The following is a 20,538-nucleotide window of genomic DNA, read 5'->3' on the forward strand; positions in this document are numbered from 1 at the left end:
TAATGGTACACAGATTAGCATCAATTGTTTTAACGATACAAAGATAAATGACTCGAGAGTGAGACCCTGAGACATGGTGTGGAGCGCGCGCTGCGGTGAAAGAATGGGGCAACGCGGCCGGCCGCCACCCGAGCTCTATGGCGGCAGCCACGGGTGCCCGGTGCGAGATCTTCTATCAGTCTTTCGGAATCTTCCGAGACATTCACTCCGTTCGCTTCGCTTTTTTCGGCTTCTTTCAACTTCTTCTCTCTCACATAAACCAGCCGAAAACAGTCAAAACCAGCCGAAATCAACACAACGAACAAGGTGACTTGTGCCATCTTTGAAGCCCAAGTGTAAGACCCGCGGGGACACTATCGCGCACGCAGGCCGCAGCTGCTCCCGAGCACTATCGTCCCAATCACATCCAGGTCCAGGCAAGGCAATGAAGGGAGCAGGATGCGGCCGCCGTCAAACGCTCGAAGTGATTTCCACCGCGACCACGATGCTTTGTTTTTTTCTTTGTTTTCTTTTTGTAATACCTTATTCAATATTCTTTTTTAAACTGATTCAACATCTGAAAATTAATCCAACACTTTGAATGAACCAATTCAACATTTTTAAAACTGATATTGTAAAGTGTATTAAATATTCTGAAATGACCTATTCAAATATGTTGAAATGGAGTATATTGTAATGTTAAAATTTTAAATAAAAAATAACATATCCATTAATTCCAAAGAATATTGTGATGCAAATGTATTTTAAATTTGATTCGCAGTTGAAGAGAAAAGATCATTTGAAGTTAGAGCAACTTCAAGAGACTCTCTGTATTCATCCTAATTGTTAGAAATAGAGATTTTGATGAAAAGGTAGCCTCCAAGAGCTTCTCTAAGTGGTTATCCAAATATAACCATCATCTATTTCAATTTTTTCGCTAGCCAAAGATAGATAGCGAAAATAGCTCTCTAGAGTGTAAATAAGATACAGAAAAGCTATTGGAGAGTGAAGATGTATAGAGAACGATTTTTATGCACATGACTCTCCAAATGATGATTCAGAGAGTGAAATTTAAAAAGACTCTTGGAGATGCTCTTAGAAACTTTTTAGCTTTCTAACCGCCTCCCCCCACTCGCGCTCCACCATGTGTCCACTTCTCGTCGCATACCTACCTGCTTCGCTTCCGGCTACCACGCGCAATGCTAGATGTGTCAATTGGTGACCCTTAAGTGCCCCTCCAACCCTCTTTAGTTCAAAATTTTGTACTAATTTTCTAAATTAAAATCTCATTTTGGAGAATTAGTATAATATTTTAAACTAAAAAGGGTTGGAAGTGCACTAAGGATTACAAATTTGCACCCCTACACAAGGCTGTTGCCTACTGTTGTGCACATGCAATCTTAAGGATTGATATATGATGCACAAATCTTAAACACTTGAAGATCCATCAATAAAAATCTTGTGGAAGATGGATAGAATTTTTAGCCCAGTGCCCCTAATTTGCGGCCCAAAATCTGGCCTGTTAGTAGTGGCCCATTGTAGTCTAACGGAGAAGTAGCCCGTAGGTCGTAGTGTTCGGCTCCAGCGCATAAAGCCTGACCCGTCTTCTGGTATCCACAAATTTTCATGGCCCATTAGTCCACATTTGATGAGTCCACAATCCTCTCAAAAAAAAAAAGAGCCCACACCACCCACAGCCGAGGCCTACTTAGGCCGGCCACATACTCTATACTCTATACAGCGTGGCGGGGGAGCTCTGGGAGCACTCCGCTCCTCGTGGGACGACACATGTCCTGTCCCGCGAGAGGGACGCCAGACGCGGTCCATTGATTTGCTACATCCACATCCCGCGGGCACGACGTGTCGGGGCCCACAACCCTCTGCCGCACCGCCTCGCACCCGCCCTCGCCAGCGCCAGGCCTGGGCGTGGCGGGGCCATGGCGGAGGCGCCGCCCCTCCCCTTCTACCTCTGCCGCGCATGGGACGGACGCGGAGCAGCGTGGCGGGGCTGCGGCGGCCAGCGCACGGCGGGCCCGCGGAGCAGCGGGGCGGGGCTTCCTCCCGGCGCGCGAGTGTGCCGGCAACCACGGCCGCCCGTTGCCGCTCCACTACCGCGCCCCTCCTCTGCAGCCCCTCTCCTCCCCCGTTGCCTCGCCAAGAGACGTCCTCACCTCCCCTCTCTGCTCTCCTTCCCTCCCAGAGCCCAAACCCCCGCTTCCCTCTCCCGCCGCAGCTCGCCACGGTCGCCATCGCCGCCGCAACGAGCTCGCCGCGGAGCACCCATCTCCGGCACCCCCAGCCCACGCCAACCCCCTAGCAAGCTTCGCCTTCATCCCCACAAGCTCACGTGCCCCTGTTCTTCGCCTTTCCTACTTTGTGCTCGCCGGGAACGCCGCTCGCCGCCGCCGTCGAGTCCCGCGCGGTGAACTCCTTCCTCCGGGCCGAATCCGTGCAAGCCGAGCCCGCAGAGAGCTTCACCAGGTCGAGGCGAACCTCCACGGCACATTCCCAGCCCGAGCCCGTCACTGGAGCGCCGCCACCGCCGCGCGCCACCCCCTGCTCGCCGGCGAGCCTTCTCCCGGCCGCCCCGAGCCCAAATCCGACCCTCCCGAGGTAGCTCTCCGTCGCCTCTTGCCCCCTCGCCCAAACCCCCTCGCCGCCGGCGACCATCGCCGCCGGAATTGGCCAGCGGAGCGTCCACGGGACGGCGTGTCCAAACCGGGCGCGGCGGAGCGCGCTATTGTCTGTCCTAGTTCTAGTGAAGCCCCAGAAAATTGGGCTCCACACAGCAAAAACAAGCATCAGAGTCCCAGGGCTGCAGCGTGGAGAAAATCATGACATCCCTGTTATCTTGAAACATGGGTCCACGGTCCACAATAAGGTAAAATATGTGTCCTGACTATTGATATAGAGTTGTATTTCAAGGGTAAAGAATTATTGTTTAATAACCTAGCATCAGTGTACGTAGTTGCCTCGCTCTAGCATTTTTAGCATAATCGCTTGTTCCAGTGTGAGTGGCGCCTAAACTTTCTCTCATCTATTTAGGCATCACTCAAAACATACATACATTGTGGAGGGGCCTTACGCCACGCCAATGCGACGACTTCTGCTATGGTCAAACACGCCTGAAAATGCCCACGGCAGGAGCGTTTCATGATCCACGACACCAATTTGCAGCTCTAAAATCGACTGATGGCTTGCAGCGTAACGCCGCGTCGTTTGTTCGGTTGGTACTTGGTCGTTGTGTCGTTCAAGTCCGTCGCCTGGGCCCACACGCAAACCATGAATCACGCCAGCGTCATCAGGACCACGTCCGAGCTCGCGCCTTGCTCGCGTGCATGCTGTGCCAATGCGGAGTCTCTTGGCTTGCATTGGTGCGTCGTGGCGGTGACTTTGGGTTGTTAATTGGCGGGTCAATGCAGCGAAACCACGAAAACTATCGTGCATTGACCCGTCACCCGGCGTAGGGGTGCTAATGGGTATCCATTAGGTGTCTCTCCAACCCTCTTTAATTCAAAATTTTGTACTAAATCTCCAAAATCATATTTCAATTTAAAAAATTAGTATAAAATTTTAAACTAGTGAGAGTTGGAGGGACACCAAATGAATATCAATTGGCACCCCTCACCCGGCGGGCCACGTCCCTTTCGTTCCGGGCTCTGGCCTCTCCTATTTCCGCCACGGAGACATACTGCTGCAGGGCACTAGGAGCTCGCGCCACCGGGCTAGCTTCCTGCGCTGATCGTAGAGAAGAAGCGGCGGCGAATGGAGGAGCACGAGGAGTGGGAGCCGCTGTGGAGCGCGCGGGGCAGCCCGGCCACCTCGTCGGCGGGATCCCTGGAGGTGGCGGACGAGCTGGACGAGCAGCAGAGCCCGCCCGCCGGCGGCAGGAGCATGGTGGTGTTCGTCGCGGTGCCGGAAGAGGTCAGCGACGGGAGGAGCACGCTGCTGTGGGCGCTGCACAACTTGGTCAGGGACGGTTCCAAGGTCGTGATCGCTCATGTCCACAGCCCTGCACAACGTAAGCATTTCCTCTCTTTTTTTTTCCTGGGGGGCACCGGATCTTGCAAGAGCATCACGACCAGTGCTCAGTTATGCATCACTTGCTGATGGAGAGGGGAAATGAGAAGCAACTATATTCAATTAAGATTCTTCATGGTGATATATATCCAAATCCAACTATATCGTCCCGATCAGCCAAAGCGCGAGGATGAGTTCACGTACATGTCTTGGTATTTGAATTTTGAAAAGAAGTTGCATATCTTATACACTTCGAACACGTACGGAATTTGAAATTTTCACACATGCAAATGTTAAACGGATCTACACACTACAACCGTGTCACCCTAAAACATGCTGCATACATAATTTTCATGTCCTTTCAATGAATGAGAGTTTCTAGATTTCTCTTTCTTTTTAATAATTGATGTGTCACAATCTACTACAGAACAAGGTTGGTAAAACAGAAAGTGCCTTGACACTTTTAAGCGTGAGGAGGAATTCTTGCGTCTTTTTGTGCAGAAAGGGAATGCTTGCATCTTATACACACTTAGTATAGGTTGAAACAGCTTGTGCTTTCTGCTATATTTCAGTGAGGGATCAAGCCAGCATTAAACCTGAAGGAATCAATGAGTACAGGAAGCTGAAGCGAGCAAAGGCCGAGAAGAACTTAGATGCGTATATTCTGATAGCAAAATGCGCCAGGGAGGATATAGAGGTGCACTCTCCTACACCCCTTTATTGTAGCTACACGCTGGCTTCTACCACCCTCATGAATTAACTGCAAAACTTGCAATTTTCAATACTGCAATGTTCAACACTAGATTAACTCGACATGATGAACATAATATTCTACTGTTCCAGGTTGGTTGTGAGAAAGTAATAATTGAGACAGATAATGTTGCTAAAGGACTTGAAGAACTCGTCACCCTTCATAACATAACCGATCTTGTAATGGGAGCAGCTCCAGATCGACACTTCTCAAAGTATGGATCAGTAACCAAATCTAGTGTTTCGCGCAATTTTCAAAAATTGGGAGCACACATAAGATGACTAGGTATCTCATTTCAACGAATCTGGATGATTAATGAGAGCATCACCATACTCTTGGACTTAAGTACCCGAGATATTGATTTTTTTTTTGTTTTGCTCCTTCCAAGAAATTTGTGAGAAGCTAGCATGCATAGACCAAGAAGTTTCTTAAGAGTATTCCTTATGATGGCACATTCTAACAGATCGTCTCGAATTGTAGAGAAATGAACACACCAAAGTCAATGACAGCACTAAGGCTTATGGAGACAGCTGCTCCATCGTGCAAGATATGGTTTACTTGTAAAGGGCATTTGATATGTACCAGGTAAAAGCAAGGTTCAATTGACAACTGGAATTTTACCTCCAGGCTTCTATATCTACAAATAGTACATTCAAGTTCACTGGGAGACCAATATACTGTGTCCTTAACAAGAACTCTACCTCTGATGGTCCCAGTTCAAAATATAGTGAGCATTAATTTCAGTGCACTAGTGTTTAAAATGTCTGAAGATTTTATTAACCATGTTATCGAAACTTACAGGGAAGCAACTGAAGGCCTTCCTGTAATACCTGCATCACCTGCAAAAAATGCAACAGAGGCACCAGCATACAACATTTCAAACCAAATGGGATCAATGGCACTCACTGAGTTGGAATACGAAGTATCAAGCTCCAAAGGATACACTTCAAGCTCATTGGTTGCAACAGAAATGACGGATTGGGATTATCTTTTCGGAGGTGATTATCCTAAATACATATTGAAAGATAATGTCATTGTTGAAAAATAATCATCTCTGTGATTTTTCGGCTTAAATACGCAAGCACATGATTCTATGCTTACAAGTAAAACCTCCATATTAGCAGAATGCAGGCCGAAATTTAGGCATCACTAGAGTTCACAAATAGATTCAAGACATTACAATTATGTACTCCCTCCGTCCCGCAAAGAATGCAATTCTAGTCTTCTCTATAAACTTGGTCAAATCTATAATAGTTTGACTTCGGACAAAACTAGAATTGCATTCTTTGCGGGATGGAGGGAGTATTTTTGTAAATTATATTCCTATGTTCAAAGTAATGATAAATGAATGAACCCAAATACAGCCAAAAAAATTAACAGATTTATATAAAGCAACAAATCAACCCAACCATTCTTAGATCGTGAAAGACAACCATGTTCATGTGACATGTGCCCAGAAAAATAAAAAAAATATTTTTTATTCAAGCAAATAAGACTACCTCTAGCCATGCGGTCCAATTTACTTTTGAAGGTAATCACAATGGTTTTTCACTGTAATGGTAACTCCAGATTGGGGGATGATAGTGTATGGATCATCAAGAATTGATGATGATACTAATTTCTCCGGAACTGCTACTCAACATCCAATTATTGGAGACACAAATGAACTAATGCCAGTGGTGCATTCTTCTACACAAGAATCTGATAATGTCTACTTGCTGCTAGCATCAGCATATAATCAGGTGAGTACAGTATTATAAGTGAAAATGCTATCGCTATATAATAAGGTGCCAAAATAAATTAAGACTTTTGCTGATGGTATCACACAGGAAGACCAACCCAGTGTAGATGAAGAAATGTATGAGAAACTTCAAGATCTGTGTATTGAAGCTAAGCTGCTGAAGGATCAAGCTGATGATGAATCTAACAAAATACGCAAAACTGAAATGGACCTGCATTCAGCACTTCAAAGAGTAAGATTTGTTTTGTGGGTTCACACTGCTGCTTGCATTATTTAATGTAAAGTAATGAAAGTAGACCCTCTGACCATCATATTGGACATTACACACCACCAAAATCTCCTTGCAGATTAAAGAATCAGAAGATTCATATCTTCAAGAGGTGAGCCAGCGAAAAGAAATTGAGAAGACTCTTGCTAGACAGAGGCTGCAGATTGACAAAATGAGAAGACAACAATGCATATTATCTGATGAATTACAGGATTCAAAAAAGCATAACCTTATGCTTGAACAATGTATAACACAAATGAAGTCTGCTGCAAAAGATCACATTGAAGAAATTACCAATTATTTTATAAAACAATCATGTGAAGAATCTAAGAAACGCCAAAAGATCAAAATGGATCTGCTTTCAACACTTCAGAGAGTAAGCGCTTTGTATCAGGAGTCTATGGTTCAACTAAGGAAGTTCGTGATAAAAAAATCTGAAGGATCATTACAGGTGAAAGAGATGGAGAGTTTGCTCCAAAACGAGAAGGTACAGAGGGAATACATGGAGGAGAAGATAGCAAGACAGAGGACAGAGATTGAAGAAACAAAAAGGCAACGAGATCAACTGTATTACGACTTACAAGATGTAAAAGAGCAGAGGCTCAGACTGGAACAAGTGGTAAGTTTGACAGTCTGTATTAAGATTCAGTGTATTGTTAAATATTGTTCAGAAATATCTCACTAATCTTTTGAAAAGGATGTGTCTGAAGAAACTAACAGAAGAAAAGCTGAAAAAGATCTACTCTCATATCTTCAAAGGGTAAGTTTTCTTTTTCCTTTTCTGCATTGGTCCATACAACAAAATGCAGGACTTTACCAAAATGTTGAGTGCCCATACAGATTAAAGACCTGGAGCATCAGCATATACATCAGTTGAAAGAAAAGGAAAGAATGGAGGAGACAATGGCAAGGCAGACGGAAGAAATTCAAGGAGCAAAAAGAAAGCTACATGAGATGCATAGCAAACATATGACTGAAATCAAGTCCACTGTGAACGTTCATGAAGAAAAGCTTGCAAACAGCAAACAGCTTCTTCAAGAGCTCCAAGCAAAGAATGAAAATTTACTCCACGAGAGAGATGCTGCAGTGACAGAAGCGAAAGAGTTACGCCAAAAGAACAAAAAAAGAGCCTCAATGATAACTGAAACTCCGAACACTGAGTTCTCATTTGCCGAGCTGCAGAAAGCAACCAACGGATTTGATGAAGAATTTAAGATTAGTGAAGATGAATTTGCAAGGATCTATAAAGGTTTCATCCGCAACACAAATGTAGCAATAAAGTTGTTCCATCCACAAAGCTTAAAAGGACAAGCAAAGTTTTATCAAGAGGTAATGGACATCACTTTCCTTTAATTCTATAGCACCTTTTTCAGAATGAGCAGTGACATTATTGTTGTACCTGGGGCATCACTCCTGCAGGTTGCTGTCCTCAGTAGAGTCAGGCATCCTAATCTCATAACACTGATAGGAGCATGCCCAGACGATTTCGCGCTGGTGTACGAATTCCTCCCAAATGGTACCCTCGAGGACTGGCTTTCATGCAAGAAAAACATGCCACCTCTGACATGGAAGGTGCGCACAAGGATCATTGGGGAGATATGCTCAGCTTTGGCTTTCATCCACTCACAGAAGCCTTATCCAATTGGTCACGGTGATCTAAATCTGGGAAACATTCTCGTAGATGCCAACTTCGTCAGCAAGCTGGGAGACTTGGGCATCTGCCACCTCCACAGACAACCTGACTTACCGACCACCAACCTTCAACGTTACCCTACAAAGAACCATAAAGGGACACTTTGTTATATGGACAATGGTGAATTCAAGACAGCTAGGGAGCTCATGCTGTGGTCCGACGTGAACTCATTCGGCATTATCATACTTCGCTTACTGACGGGGAGATCACAGCAACAGATTGGTGAAATTGTGGAAGAAGCAATGGAGAAAGGAAACCTGCATTCCATCATTGATGCCTCTGCAGGGGACTGGCCATTTACGCAGGCAAACAAGATGGCACATCTTGGTCTTAGATGCATCAACTTGAGCTGGGGACGCCAGCCAGAACTTGCTGGGGAAGTATGGGTGGTGGTCGAGCAACTGATGAAAGCCGCTAGCCTGACCACTGGGTCATCTCAATTTGAATCACCCTCCGATGCTCCACCTCCATCACACTTCATCTGTCCAATTTTTCAGGTTAGTGATCTACCAAATCCACATGGATTTAATAAAAAAGCCGCATGAACCAATGATGTGCCAATAGCAATTTGTATACATGAGACTGAAGCATCTGAATTCTGAATTTACCCATCTTTGTCTGATGCACGGCCAACAGGAGGTGATGAGTGATCCCCACATGGCCGAAGATGGGTTCACATACGAAGCCGAAGCAATCAGGGGATGGCTTGATGGAGCTAACACATCGCCCATGACAAACCTGAGACTTGCAAGCCGCAAGCTCACCCCAAACAAGGCGCTCCGTTCAGCGATTCTCGAGTGGCAACAGCAACAGCAACAGCACCAGAGATGATGCAGTCGCTGGATGCGGATGCAGCAGTTCATGCCAGATGCTTCATCCAGCTGTGAATAGTGTCTATAGGGTTTTTCATGGGTTTTCGTATGCAGATTGGTGTAAGAAAAGGGGAACCGCTAACCAGTTGAACGGAATCGGATTCTCACCTGTCTTCGCGAGCTGCGGATGGGGGCAAGGGTTGGCGCCTTCGGGTCGACGGCCCCAGCAGGGGCGCGCCAGATGACCCCCAGGTTGGTTGGAGTTTGGAATCGCCGGATTCCTCGTCGTCTGCTGGCCTGGCTCCCATCGTCCACTCCAGAGACCAGAGGCCAACAAGGCCACTTGGAAATTCGGAGGAGCACGAGCCGTAAGCGGATAGTGGGAGCTTGAGGCATCGACTGGGGGCGATTGTGGGGGTGGAGCTAGCGGCGCCGGCGAGGCGGCGACCTTGATGGTTGCTGGAGAGCTGGGGCTACAGTGCTACAGTGCTGGGTAGGGGCTGGTGCCGCAGCCGAGCTGGCCGCCGTCGGCGCGTCGCTGCCCGCCGGCGTGCCAGCAGGCTCCGCAAGTCCGCGAGCCTGATGGGCTGCGGCAATGAACAAACAGCGTTTCTTTCTTTTTTTATATTAAAAAAATCAAAATTTCAAAAATATGTGGCCGTTTCAGGAAATTACAAAAATGGGCCCTGTCGCCAAGGCAGGGGGCGACAGGCCCTTTTGGTAATTTTTTTTACAAACAGGTCCCTGGGCAGCGCAGCGCGGGGACTCGGCGGCAGGGGGTCGGTCGCCCCCCCCCCTCGCTGTCGTCCTCCCCTCGGGCGACAGAGTTCCCCCACTCTATATAAGGCCTCCCCCTCATTCCATCCTCATTTGAGGCCAAAAATTCTACCAAAAATCCAGATAAAAAAGATAGGGGTGAGGAGAAGGGAAGCGGCGAAGCCCTGCCGGATTGCGCACTTGTGATCTGCAGGTAATTATATTTAACTTATATATTTTTCCATTGCTATTGTAGAGTAATTAAATTTAATTACTGCTATAGTAGAACTATTTAAGTAGGAGTTTAAGAATATCTTACTTGCATAGTAGTAAATTAGTTTAGGAAATTAAGATTACGCGTTTATTATTACAACTGCAGTACTATTAGAGATGTATTTATAAATTAGTTATGATTTAGACTAGAATTTTGAATATGCAGTATAGAATTTAAGTGTTATCACGTAGTTATGAATACTTATATGTTGTAGTTAAAATTCGTACTTAGTTTGTACGGATGATTGAATAATGTAGTGAAGTAAAGAGTATGACTCGATAAGTATTTGGTGATGTATATATATGTCGAGCAAGATGCAGTTTCAAGTGTTTTTTGGTAACTGTAATATTTTGTATGGACCAAATGGAGTAGACCTTTCTGCCTTCAAGTGCACATCTAGCGCCATAGATAAACCTCTAGAGAGGAGTTTTGGTTCTATATATAAGTGGCTGCAGCGTGGGTTCCGTGTTGATCTGGAGACACATGTGATGACCGTCCATGCTCTTGTGAATTAGGAGGTAGAAGGTAATTTATGGGAATTGATGATGATACACAGCACTGATGACTGACAGAAGTACATGCAAGCAGCTCTAGAGCGTGGGTGGCCTCTGGCAATTCTTGTTCAAACTCGAGAGAAGATACGAAATGAAATCCAACATGGTGCAGATCAAGCAACTCCGAGTATTCAAAGAGATGGTGCAGATCAAGCAACTCCGAGTATTCAAAGAGGTGGTGCAGATCAAGCAACTCCGAGTATTCAAAGGGAGACAAACTATATTGAGCAAGATGAGTCAGAAGAGATAGAGAACCCAAACATTAGACCACAGGGACCTGCAATGGAGATGGAAGAACATGAGGGCTCATCTGATGACGAGCAGTACTCATTGCCAAAAGAGTGGAAGGAGCATGATTTTAGCAATCATGTCGTAGAAGACGTACGACATCAGGAGTGGGAGTACAGAGGGAATGAGGTGGTGCAAGGTGCAACATATCCAAACATTGAAGCCGTAAAAGATGCTGTGAGAATGTGGGCAATATCATTGAAGCGAGAATTTAGAGTCGTGAAGTCTGGCAGTAAAGAATATGAGATGAAGTGTGTGAATGCTGGATGTACATGGCGAGTACATGCATTCAAGGGTAGATGGAAGTCGAACTGGAAATGTTCCATTGTGACAGAGCACACTTGTTTGCTGTCAGAAGTTTAGGTATCACATCGCAATATATCATGCGATTTTGTTACAAATCAAATATATGGGTTGATTATGGACAACCTAAATTATGAGCCAAAAATGATTGTTCGACATATTGAGCAAACTTACCAGTACAGCATTAGTTATTTGAAGGCATGGCGGGCTAAACAAAAGGTGTTCGAGATGCGGTTCGGCACATACGAGGCATCATATGATAACCTACCTCAAATGTTATCCTATGTTGTTGCTAGAAACCCTGGAAGTTTCTATGACACTTACCTCATGCCAACCGTGAGGAGGGGACAAAGCTTTCTGCTTCGAGCCTTCTTTTGCCTAGGTGCATGTGTGAGAGCTTTTCAGTATTGTCTTCCGGTTTTATGCATTGATGGGACATTTCTGACTGGAAGGTACAAAGGGCAGATACTCACCGCAATCGGGGTAGACTGCAACCACCAAATAGTACCGGTCGCCTTTGCATTTGTTGAGAATGAGAACACAGAAAGTTGGTATTGGTTCCTCGAACGAGTGAAGATTCATATTGTTGCCGCCCGTCCAGATGTGTGCCTTATAAGTGATAGGCACGCAGGTCTGCTAGAAGCAATTATGAAATTACAAGTCAGAAATGGAACAACGCCTCCATTATGGCCAGATGTGCAAAACAGATGGTGCATTAGGCATATGGATGCAAACTTCTTTGACCACTTAAAGAACAAGGAACTAAAGGACTTGTTCAAGAGGTTGTGCACTCAGAATCAGCAGAGAAAATTTAATGCTTTGTGGCAGATGCTTGATCAGCTAACTGCGGAGCAAGTGAAGGCAAGGGCAGCAGGAACCAGCAGTAGCCAGTCAGCAGATGCAAGGGCTTCTTTGGAGAAGCCATTTTCACACTAGATTCGAGGTGCACCAAAGGAGAAATAGTCATTCATTTATGATACAAACGGAATGCGGTACGGTATCCAGACAACAAACCACGCAGAGTGTTTCAATATGTTGATGCGATGTTGTCGTGGCTTTCCTCTCGTGGGAATTGTTGAGTTCATCATGTATGGATGCATGAAGTATTTCAGAGAGCGATACATGGCTGCAACCATAAACATGAGCAACCCCCAAATTCAGTTTTGCACAAGAGTGACACAATATATGCAAGACAAGATAGCAAAGGCCAGACAGCACCACATCATATCGACGAGTACAAGGGAGCATAGATTTGAGGTGCTATGCAAGGATAGAACTAGTCGTGGCATCCGAAGAGATAGGGTGGTGCAAGAGAGTTTAATTAGAGCAGATGGCACTGCCCGCTGCACCTGCATGAAGCCAAAGTTATTGCATTTGCCCTGTTCGCACGTCATTGCCACTTGTGCAGAATCTGGGTTGCAGCCCGGAGTGTTTGTGTCACCCTATTTCAGCAAGGAGGCAGCTACATCCACCTGGGGACATCAAATATACGAGATTGGCATAGTTGGACCCTTTATTACGGACCGAGAGGTTAAGACTTATGTTCCTAATCCAGCCGCTAAGAAAGGCAAAGGCCGTCATCAGACACGTCGTATAAGAAATGGTATGGACGACTCCGAGACAAGCAAGGCACAAAAGCGTTGCAGCCAATGTGGAGCATTGGGTCACAACTACAAAAGGTGTCCTCAGAATGCAATTCACGGTGATGCAGACGCTGGTCCTTCTGGAAATCCAACAGATGGAGCACCTCCTACGTTCAGACCACCATTGACAAGAATTGCTCGTGGAAGGCACTTAGTGTCGTGATTTAAGTCATTGTAAGTTCATTCTGTCGACTCGGTGCTGTTGCTTGGTGGCACAATCCAAAACATATATGGTGTTATATTGTTGAATGTGTTTCTATACGTATGTTTACCTTTGTACTAATCGTGCAACCCTATTTGAATGTTTTAATGCAGGTATGGGCTCGTTGCTAAACCCTGTTATAGACGTGAGCCACCGGTCTTTCGCCGCAGCAGTTCAGCGCCGAGCCATTGGAGTGCTATGACTGCGTCCACAAGGAGAGGTCATCTCTATACACCAAGATTGGGTCGAAAGGTATGTATTTAAATTTTATATGTTAGTTCCATTGTTTATTTTATAATCTTTGTACTCACTTTTCTTCATTTGTTACATTGTTTCAGGTTACGTGAGTGCGGTCTACTGACTCCAGGCCGTCTTGTAGAGGGTGGGATTGTGAAGCTCGACCGATCCCTCCTGACAGCGCTAGTGGATAGATGGAGGCCGGAGACTCACACGTTCCACCTCCCATGTGGGGAGCTGACTCCGACGCTGCAGGACGTGGCCTACCTACTGGGTCTCCCTATCGTCAGTGATGCCGTAGGTCCGCGTGTGGTGCCGGCTTTGTGGAAGGATAACCTGGAGGAGCGCTTTGCTCCGGTACAGCGCGTGGCAGCAGCAGGACCGATCAACCCGCACCCGCGAGCCACAGGTCCTTCGAAGACCTGGTTGCTACAGTTTACAGTAGGTATTTCGATTCATCTTTACACTATGTTTTTAAAATTCATATGTTTCATTGTGAGTTTAAATCGTACATCATATTTGTGTATGCAGCCTACCCAGTTGGATGCGGATGCGGACGAGTATAGTGTGACCAGATCGCTGGAGGCGTACCTGCTATGGTTGTTTGGTTACATCATGTTCAACAACACCCATGGCAACTCCGTCGACAGGATCCTACTTCCGTACGCACGAGAGATTGCGGATGCAGAGGATGACTTACCGCCCTACAGCTGGGGTTCGGCGATATTGGCGGCCACCTACCGTGGACTCTGCGATGGGTGCAGCAAGACCGATGGTGAGGCTATTTTCTCGGGGTGCCCACTCCTGCTTCAGCTTTGGTCGTACGAGAGGATAGCGGTTGGTCGCCCTATCGTGAGCCAGGAGCCATACCACGACATCTTGTACGGCGACGACGAGGAGGGTTGGCCTATTATGGGTACCCTCTGGAACTGGCGTCATGTACATTCGCGGAAACTCTACTTCTGTCTTGGTTAGTTACTCGATACATGAAGCTCATTATTAATTTCATATGTTTTGATGTGCAGAGATCTTGGGCGCATGCCCAGGTTAGGCTTGCATATCCTGATTTCGTGTCGGAGCTGGATATGCTGACGCTAGAGGACGTTATCTGGGAGTCATACACCCCAGAGGCGGTGGCGAGACGTGCACCTTTAGGCCTGTCTCCACACTGCTCTGCGAATGCGGGCATGTGGCTTACTACAGTCGTTCTTGTTTACGACATCGCGGTTGAGGCGCATTGCCCACACAGGGTCACGAGACAGTTTGGACATCGACAGGAGTTTCCGGTGGCCACGGCTTTGGACCGAGTCGAATGGCACAACCACAGGTAATTATAAATGCACTTGTATTATTCAATTGTATCGAATCTAACGATTTTTTGTCGACCACGTTTGTAGGTTGTCGAGGAGTGGCATGTCGTGCTCAGCCGTTTGGCTCACCATGATGCAGCCGTGGTTGGAGCAATGGGACGATGCAGATGAGAACGTGGTCGAGCCGACAGGACCACACACAGACAGCTCTTTCAGGGCTTACCTCACCTGGTACTTGCCTCGGACTCGGGCTCATTTGGTCTTTCCTGACACGAACCCACAGCCACACCAGGCGAGTCTTCGGGATGGCTACGCCAAACACCACGTGGAAGCACTAGCTGGCGCGGTGAGTCTCTTCATAGTGTTTGCGAATGGATTCAAATTCATAATATTATTCAGTATGCAAGTAAATTTTCCATTACTAAAATGAATGCAGTTTCGACTTTGCAACATGATGGAGGCGGACTGCTCCGCTTACCTCACGAGGGTGGATCACGGTTCCCCTATGATCCAGGTTGAGCAGAGAGAGGCATGGTCCAGGCACCATGACCACTTGCGTACAGTACTGTACGATTTTGGTAGCCGTGTGGACTATGAAGAGAGCCAAGGATCGTCCCAGACCTCGACGTCGTTCCCGTGTCCGGCGCCGACGCACGAGCCGACCTCTCAGCCAGATCAGGGACGCCAGTGGAACACTACTTCAGGTAACATGGATACTGAATTTAAATAATATCAGTTTTTGCTATACTTTTACTAATCGACACAAACAGGATTCGGTCCCTCTTCTTCCTTCGGCCATACTGGCCATTGGGGCCAACAAGGATCCCACTTCGTCCCACAGTAGGGGATGTGAATGTTTGGAGGGACAGCGCCAATTGGGGGACCGTACCCAGGGATGGGACCGCCGCCATCGACACCAGCCTACCCAGGTTAGCTTATGATTCATATGTCATTTTCTACATGTTACTATGAACTACAATAGTGTGCGCTGACGTGCAAGTTTTTTATGCGTAGAATTCTATCCAGATGCGGGCGTTGGACCTTCTTCCTCAGCACAACCTGGTACATAACACTCTCAATTTTTTCACAAAGTTAAGACGCAACATATGTTGGTTCACGTTTACATATTACGCAGGGTTCGTCTCAGACACGTTCGTTCCAGATAGCGGTGGCTTCAACTTAGAAGATCTCGACAACTTCACTTCCCTCTCACCCGCGGAGCAAGGTGACCCCGATGTCTCGGGCTCTTCACAGCTAGGAGGAGCACCACTTGGTTACTCTCAGCAGCAGACACCGCAGCCTTCTTTGCGTCCTCAGCGACAAATGAGGTCTCTGGATCGTCACACCTACTCGCAGGGCCATGTCCATGCCCAGTAGAGGGCGAAGAGGGTCCGACACCGTCGGGGTGGCTAGATATGACTTATGTTTGTATCTCTTATGTTTCTTCGTAATGACATAGTGGCCGAACGTTTATATCTTATGGTACCAACGATGTTGTCTTCTCGTTCTTATTAACTACTTTTCATGCATACGCCTCTGTTCTCTCACGCATTTTCCATTACGTACGAATTATAGACATTGAAACCGTAAACTAACATTTATTTATACACAACAAATGCAAACTTCCATGTTCAGTACAACACATATCATAGATCATGTCATGAAATCATCTACATCGTCATCCGAGTTCTCATAGGGTGGTGCTGCACGAGAGTTTGAAGACTTGGACGAATCTCCGGTTCTCTGATCCTATCTTGGAGGCCAAGGTTTGGGGGGCATAAAATCATCGTCGTCGTCATCCCAATTAACACAAGATGGTGCTGAAGGTGGTGCATTACGACTGGACGAACCTCTGGTTCCCTGATCAGGTCTTGGAGGCCAAGGTTTGGGGGCATGAAATCATCGTCGTCGTCACAGGTAACACAAGATGGTGCTGCAGGGGGTCGGACTGGACGAACCTCTGGTTCGCTGATCAGGTCTTGGAGGCCATGGTTTGGGTGGCATGAAGTCATCTTGGTCGTCGTCGAGGTTAACAGAAGTTCGTGATGCAGGTGGTGCAGTATGACTTGATGAACTTCCGGATTGTTTGATGAGATTTTGTACCATATGAGTGTTTGATGAGATTTTGTACCATATGAGCTATATATCTGATATGGGTTATGTGTGCTATATCTCTAAACAAGAAGAGACAAGAAAAGGAAATGAGAAGAAGCTAGCAACCCCGTGGGCTTCACGTACACATGACAAGCTAATTGCACAAGAGTGCATGCATGCTTTTGTGTATATTCCGATTCTCAAGATCAGGTAGCGCTGATCATTAGTCTACATGACAGCCATGGTGCATGGCGTCCTTCCTACGTGTACAAAATAAACCAAGATGCAGTGCACATTTCTTAGTGTGTGAACGGAAAACAGAGTGTACATCCTGGCCCACCAGGCAGTCGTTCGTAGTTACTAGCATCCTAATCTGATCCAACTAATACGGAACGGCCACAGCGTTTTGCATGGATCGGAGCAGCCCAACAGAATTCCGGCGGCGCCCGATCGACGCGTAGCCTGGGTCCATCTCCCTGCCCTACCTGCTGCCTATAAAAGGCCAACACCTCCCTCACGCTAGGGGGTCCTTTTTTTCAATCGTGGCAGCTGGGTCGAAGGAGCCAGGGGCAAGGCGCGCCCCCAGCCGTTCTCCATCGGAGATACCGGCGTCGTGTACCTCCTGCTCGCGTTGACGAGCGGAGGAGGAGGAGGCCAGGAGGCAGGCGCACTCGTCCATCGCCGTCCATCTCACAAGTAGAAGGCAGAAGCCAGCGGTCGCGCCGGAGTCGAGAGATCGCCGCGCCAGCCGTCATCGAGCTCGCCATCTCAGATCGCCGGCGGCATGGCTGGACACTTCAAGGGTGAGATTCTTTATATTGTTGTTTAGATGATCTCCCTTTCCACACAGGGCCGGCGCATGGAGAAGCCAGGAGAGATGTGCTCATCCTCTCCGCATCCATCATCATCCAAGCCGCCGCCGGCGCCCGAGGCCAAGTTCTCACGAAGGAGCGGGAGTCCGGCCATTAGGACCCCATCAATCTGCTCGTCGTGGCCGGCTTGGCAGCCAGCCGGCCGGAGCAGCGCCGCCTTGCTGCTTGCACCTAGACGAGATTGCCGTGGATCAAATCCATCTACTCCATGGATCAAGAATCCATCTACAAGGAGGTCGCATCGCACCTGCACCTTCGTCTGCGGATCTGCATCGTCCAAGTCTGCACCACGCCGAGGCGGCAGCCTTCATCCTCAACGAATTCGAGCTCGTCGGCCATCGTCGACAAGGAGCTGGGAGTAGGCGATCTCGTCGGCGCCGGGCAAGGGCTAGGGTGCACGCAAGGAGAACAGAGGCAGGAGGAGGATCCGGAAAGGTCATGCCTGTGCCGCAACGGCGGCAGCCTCGCCCTTGTCGTCTTCATCTGCCTCATCCACGTCTGCACCAAGCCGGCGGCGGCCCTCATCCTCTCATCTTCCTCACACTCGCCATCCACCATCGCCATCCACCATCGGCAAGGGGCCGGGAGTCGGCAACTGCCCCGGCGCCGAGCAGAGGCCGAGGAACGAGTCGAGTGACGAGGAGAAGACTATGGCGCCTCTGTTCATCTTCGGAGGCGTGTTAAGCGCAGCCGGCGGCGAGGCCGGGGCTGTACGTTCAAGCCCGGCACCGAGCCGATGATGACGGCGACACCGCGAAGATGCCGGGGCAAGAAGGGACGTCAGGGCGGCAAGCGATGCCAATGGCGGGCGGCCACTAGATGCCGAGCTCCGGGGAGCCGAAGAGCCGATCTGCACACATGCGAGCCCACGCGTGCATTGCAATAGGTGTGCGTGTGCTGTTGATGAGAAGCCAATAAACTACAGGGGCATGCACGGGGAGCACGTGCGCCGCAATGAAGAGCAAACAGAGAGCAAGTGCATGGACGTGCTGGTGTCTTTGCAACTAATTGATGTCTCTGCAAACGGGACTTTTGCCGCGGGGTTACTTCGTCTCTCGACGATCGGCTGCCACGACGCCACTGTCCCACGACGCCACTGTCCGAGCCACGTCTATCAAGGAGCCATGCCCAAGCTGATGGCGCCTCCAACTACCACCACGGCCGGACTCACGCGCAGAGAAGCAGGGAGGTGCGCTCGGCCATTGTCGCTCGAGCCACTGAAGCTAGAAGACGGCGACCACACTGGAGTCGAGGAATCCCCGGCGGAGCAACGGCACCCCTCCTCGTCGACTACTACTTTTGCTCGGCCACCAGCAGAGCGGCGGCACCCCTCATCGTCGACGACCATCTCGGCTCGGCCGCCAGCAGAGCGGCGGCACCCCTCATCGTCGACGACCACCACGGCTCGGCCGCCAGCAGAGCGGCGGCACCCCTCATCGTCGACGACCACCTCGCCTCGGCCGCCAGCAGAGCGGCGGCACCCCTCACCGTCGACGACCCTTTCAGCTCGGCCACCGGCGGGGCGACGGCACCATCGTGGCTGGCACTGCACATCCAAGCCCAGCGCTTCAAGCCCAGTATCGACCGACGACGACCACACCGCTGTGGAGACGCCGAAGTGCAGCTCAGCGACAAGGCCGGCGCTTCACGTTCAAGCCCGGCACCGACCTGACGCCGCCATCACTGCGAAGACACCGAAGTGCAACCCGACGACGAGGCCGGCATGGTGCCGCCGCCCACGGCGTCGCCTCGAGAGCGCCGTAGCGAGATGCGCCGCTCGACGGCGCCGGCGGGGCTGATGTCAAGCCACCACAAGATGTCATCACGCCAAGGCCGAGGAGCTGCGTGCATGAAGCCGAGAAGTCGATCTGCATCTTGGCGCATGAGTACGAGCTCCGTGCAAGTCCAGGCTGCCACAAGTGCAAGACCAGCCACCTCGTGTTGTTGGCAAGAAGCTAAGAAGCTACAGGCCCATGCATGGCGTGGGAAGCTAAGAAGAACAAGCTACATCTACGTATTTGCATCACCAACACAAGATCCAAGTGTTCTGCGGACGAGAATTTTCCCGCAGAATCACTTCGCCTCCGATCTGCTGCCGCGACACTTCATCAACTCCGTTCAGCTCGCCGACTCTACATCGACTACCCACCTCTACTACGACACTCCGTCCGAGACCGACGAGGCCCGACGACTCAGGCGGGCGCCGCTGATGTCCCAGCAACGTCGCACCGGCTCATGGACCGACGAGGCCATGGATGACGCCGACGCCATCTACACCACCACCACCACACATGCATAGAGAACGCGAGCGAAGACTGATAATGACGACCACAGCAGCTTAATCGGAGGTGCTTCGGCAAGCTAGACTTGCGGAGATAATTAACCGGGTGCTTTCCGAGACCCCGGGAACCAGAAGACCACATCGCCCAAGTCGGATCTGCCCAACGGCGGCACACTATGGAGCGCACATATTTATAGGGAGCCTGTATTTGTATTTTTAAAATATAAATGAAATCCGTGTTCCATATCTTTTGTTTCTTTTGTGTATTTTCTATATACACTAGCACGCCCGCATTCTTCTTTATTTTCCACGCAGAGAAAATCATGTGTGATTTTTCTCTCAAAACACGGATCTCTGTTCATGCGGACGCAAAGTTATATTACCCGACGATCTTCGGCACCTTCTTCGTCTAGTTTGAGACATAGGGCCACCAAAGATTAATACCAATTTATAGAAATTG

General features: G+C 48.7%; 3 protein-coding genes and 1 long non-coding RNA gene across 12 annotated transcripts; 3 read left to right on the forward strand and 1 right to left on the reverse strand.

The window, feature by feature from the left end:
• The first annotated feature begins 3,729 nt into the window (after positions 1-3,729).
• Positions 3,730-9,012, forward strand: LOC120656734 (U-box domain-containing protein 33-like). The gene is made up of 11 exons (XM_039934920.1): positions 3,730-4,000; positions 4,572-4,696; positions 4,843-4,964; positions 5,231-5,335; positions 5,552-5,748; positions 6,320-6,492; positions 6,580-6,723; positions 6,839-7,378; positions 7,457-7,519; positions 7,600-8,088; positions 8,179-9,012. Exons 1-11 carry the CDS (start codon positions 3,745-3,747, stop codon positions 8,995-8,997), a joined length of 3,033 nt encoding a protein of 1,010 aa, XP_039790854.1. The 5' UTR covers positions 3,730-3,744; the 3' UTR covers positions 8,998-9,012.
• LOC120656735 lies at positions 4,434-9,859 on the reverse strand. 9 transcript variants are annotated; one of them, XR_005667978.1, is made up of 5 exons: positions 9,433-9,859; positions 9,061-9,333; positions 8,710-8,933; positions 5,550-8,530; positions 4,434-4,759 (listed from the first exon to the last, which is right to left on the reverse strand). It is a non-coding gene; the product is annotated as an uncharacterized LOC120656735 (long non-coding RNA). The 9 variants fall into 9 exon arrangements; XR_005667983.1 differs by lacking the exon at positions 4,434-4,759 and having other exon boundaries at positions 5,103-6,702; positions 6,798-8,530; XR_005667981.1 differs by lacking the exon at positions 4,434-4,759 and having other exon boundaries at positions 5,263-6,916; positions 8,159-8,530.
• A 2,303-nt stretch (positions 9,860-12,162) lies between these two features.
• On the forward strand, positions 12,163-15,002 carry LOC120653687 (serine/threonine-protein phosphatase 7 long form homolog). The gene is made up of 5 exons (XM_039931375.1): positions 12,163-12,329; positions 13,623-13,962; positions 14,053-14,460; positions 14,547-14,747; positions 14,919-15,002. Exons 1-5 carry the CDS (start codon positions 12,163-12,165, stop codon positions 15,000-15,002), a joined length of 1,200 nt encoding a protein of 399 aa, XP_039787309.1.
• Positions 14,923-16,271, forward strand: LOC120654190. Its single transcript, XM_039931732.1, has 3 exons — positions 14,923-15,760; positions 15,846-15,893; positions 15,967-16,271. The coding sequence occupies exons 1-3, from the start codon at positions 15,685-15,687 to the stop codon at positions 16,206-16,208; spliced, it is 366 nt and encodes a 121-aa protein (XP_039787666.1). The 5' UTR covers positions 14,923-15,684; the 3' UTR covers positions 16,209-16,271.
• The last annotated feature ends 4,267 nt before the right edge of the window (positions 16,272-20,538 follow it).

This window comes from Panicum virgatum, chromosome 1N (genome assembly GCF_016808335.1).
Source record: "Panicum virgatum strain AP13 chromosome 1N, P.virgatum_v5, whole genome shotgun sequence".
Taxonomy (NCBI): domain Eukaryota; kingdom Viridiplantae; phylum Streptophyta; class Magnoliopsida; order Poales; family Poaceae; genus Panicum; species Panicum virgatum.

Bases quoted from the DNA above. Each gene is read 5' to 3' on its own strand.
- LOC120656734 (XM_039934920.1), top strand. From the start codon at position 3,745: ATGGAGGAGCACGAGGAGTGGGAGCCGCTGTGGAGCGCGCGGGGCAGC. The intron at 4,001-4,571 runs GTAAGCATTTCC...GCTATATTTCAG, and splicing joins TGTCCACAGCCCTGCACAAC to TGAGGGATCAAGCCAGCATT. The intron at 5,749-6,319 runs GTGATTATCCTA...TGGTAACTCCAG, and splicing joins TTGGGATTATCTTTTCGGAG to ATTGGGGGATGATAGTGTAT.
- LOC120653687 (XM_039931375.1), top strand. From the start codon at position 12,163: ATGGATGCAAACTTCTTTGACCACTTAAAGAACAAGGAACTAAAGGAC. The intron at 13,963-14,052 runs GTAGGTATTTCG...TTGTGTATGCAG, and splicing joins CCTGGTTGCTACAGTTTACA to CCTACCCAGTTGGATGCGGA. The intron at 14,461-14,546 runs GTACATTCGCGG...TTTGATGTGCAG, and splicing joins CCCTCTGGAACTGGCGTCAT to AGATCTTGGGCGCATGCCCA.
- LOC120654190 (XM_039931732.1), top strand. From the start codon at position 15,685: ATGTTTGGAGGGACAGCGCCAATTGGGGGACCGTACCCAGGGATGGGA. The intron at 15,761-15,845 runs GTTAGCTTATGA...TTTTATGCGTAG, and splicing joins ATCGACACCAGCCTACCCAG to AATTCTATCCAGATGCGGGC. The intron at 15,894-15,966 runs GTACATAACACT...CATATTACGCAG, and splicing joins TTCTTCCTCAGCACAACCTG to GGTTCGTCTCAGACACGTTC.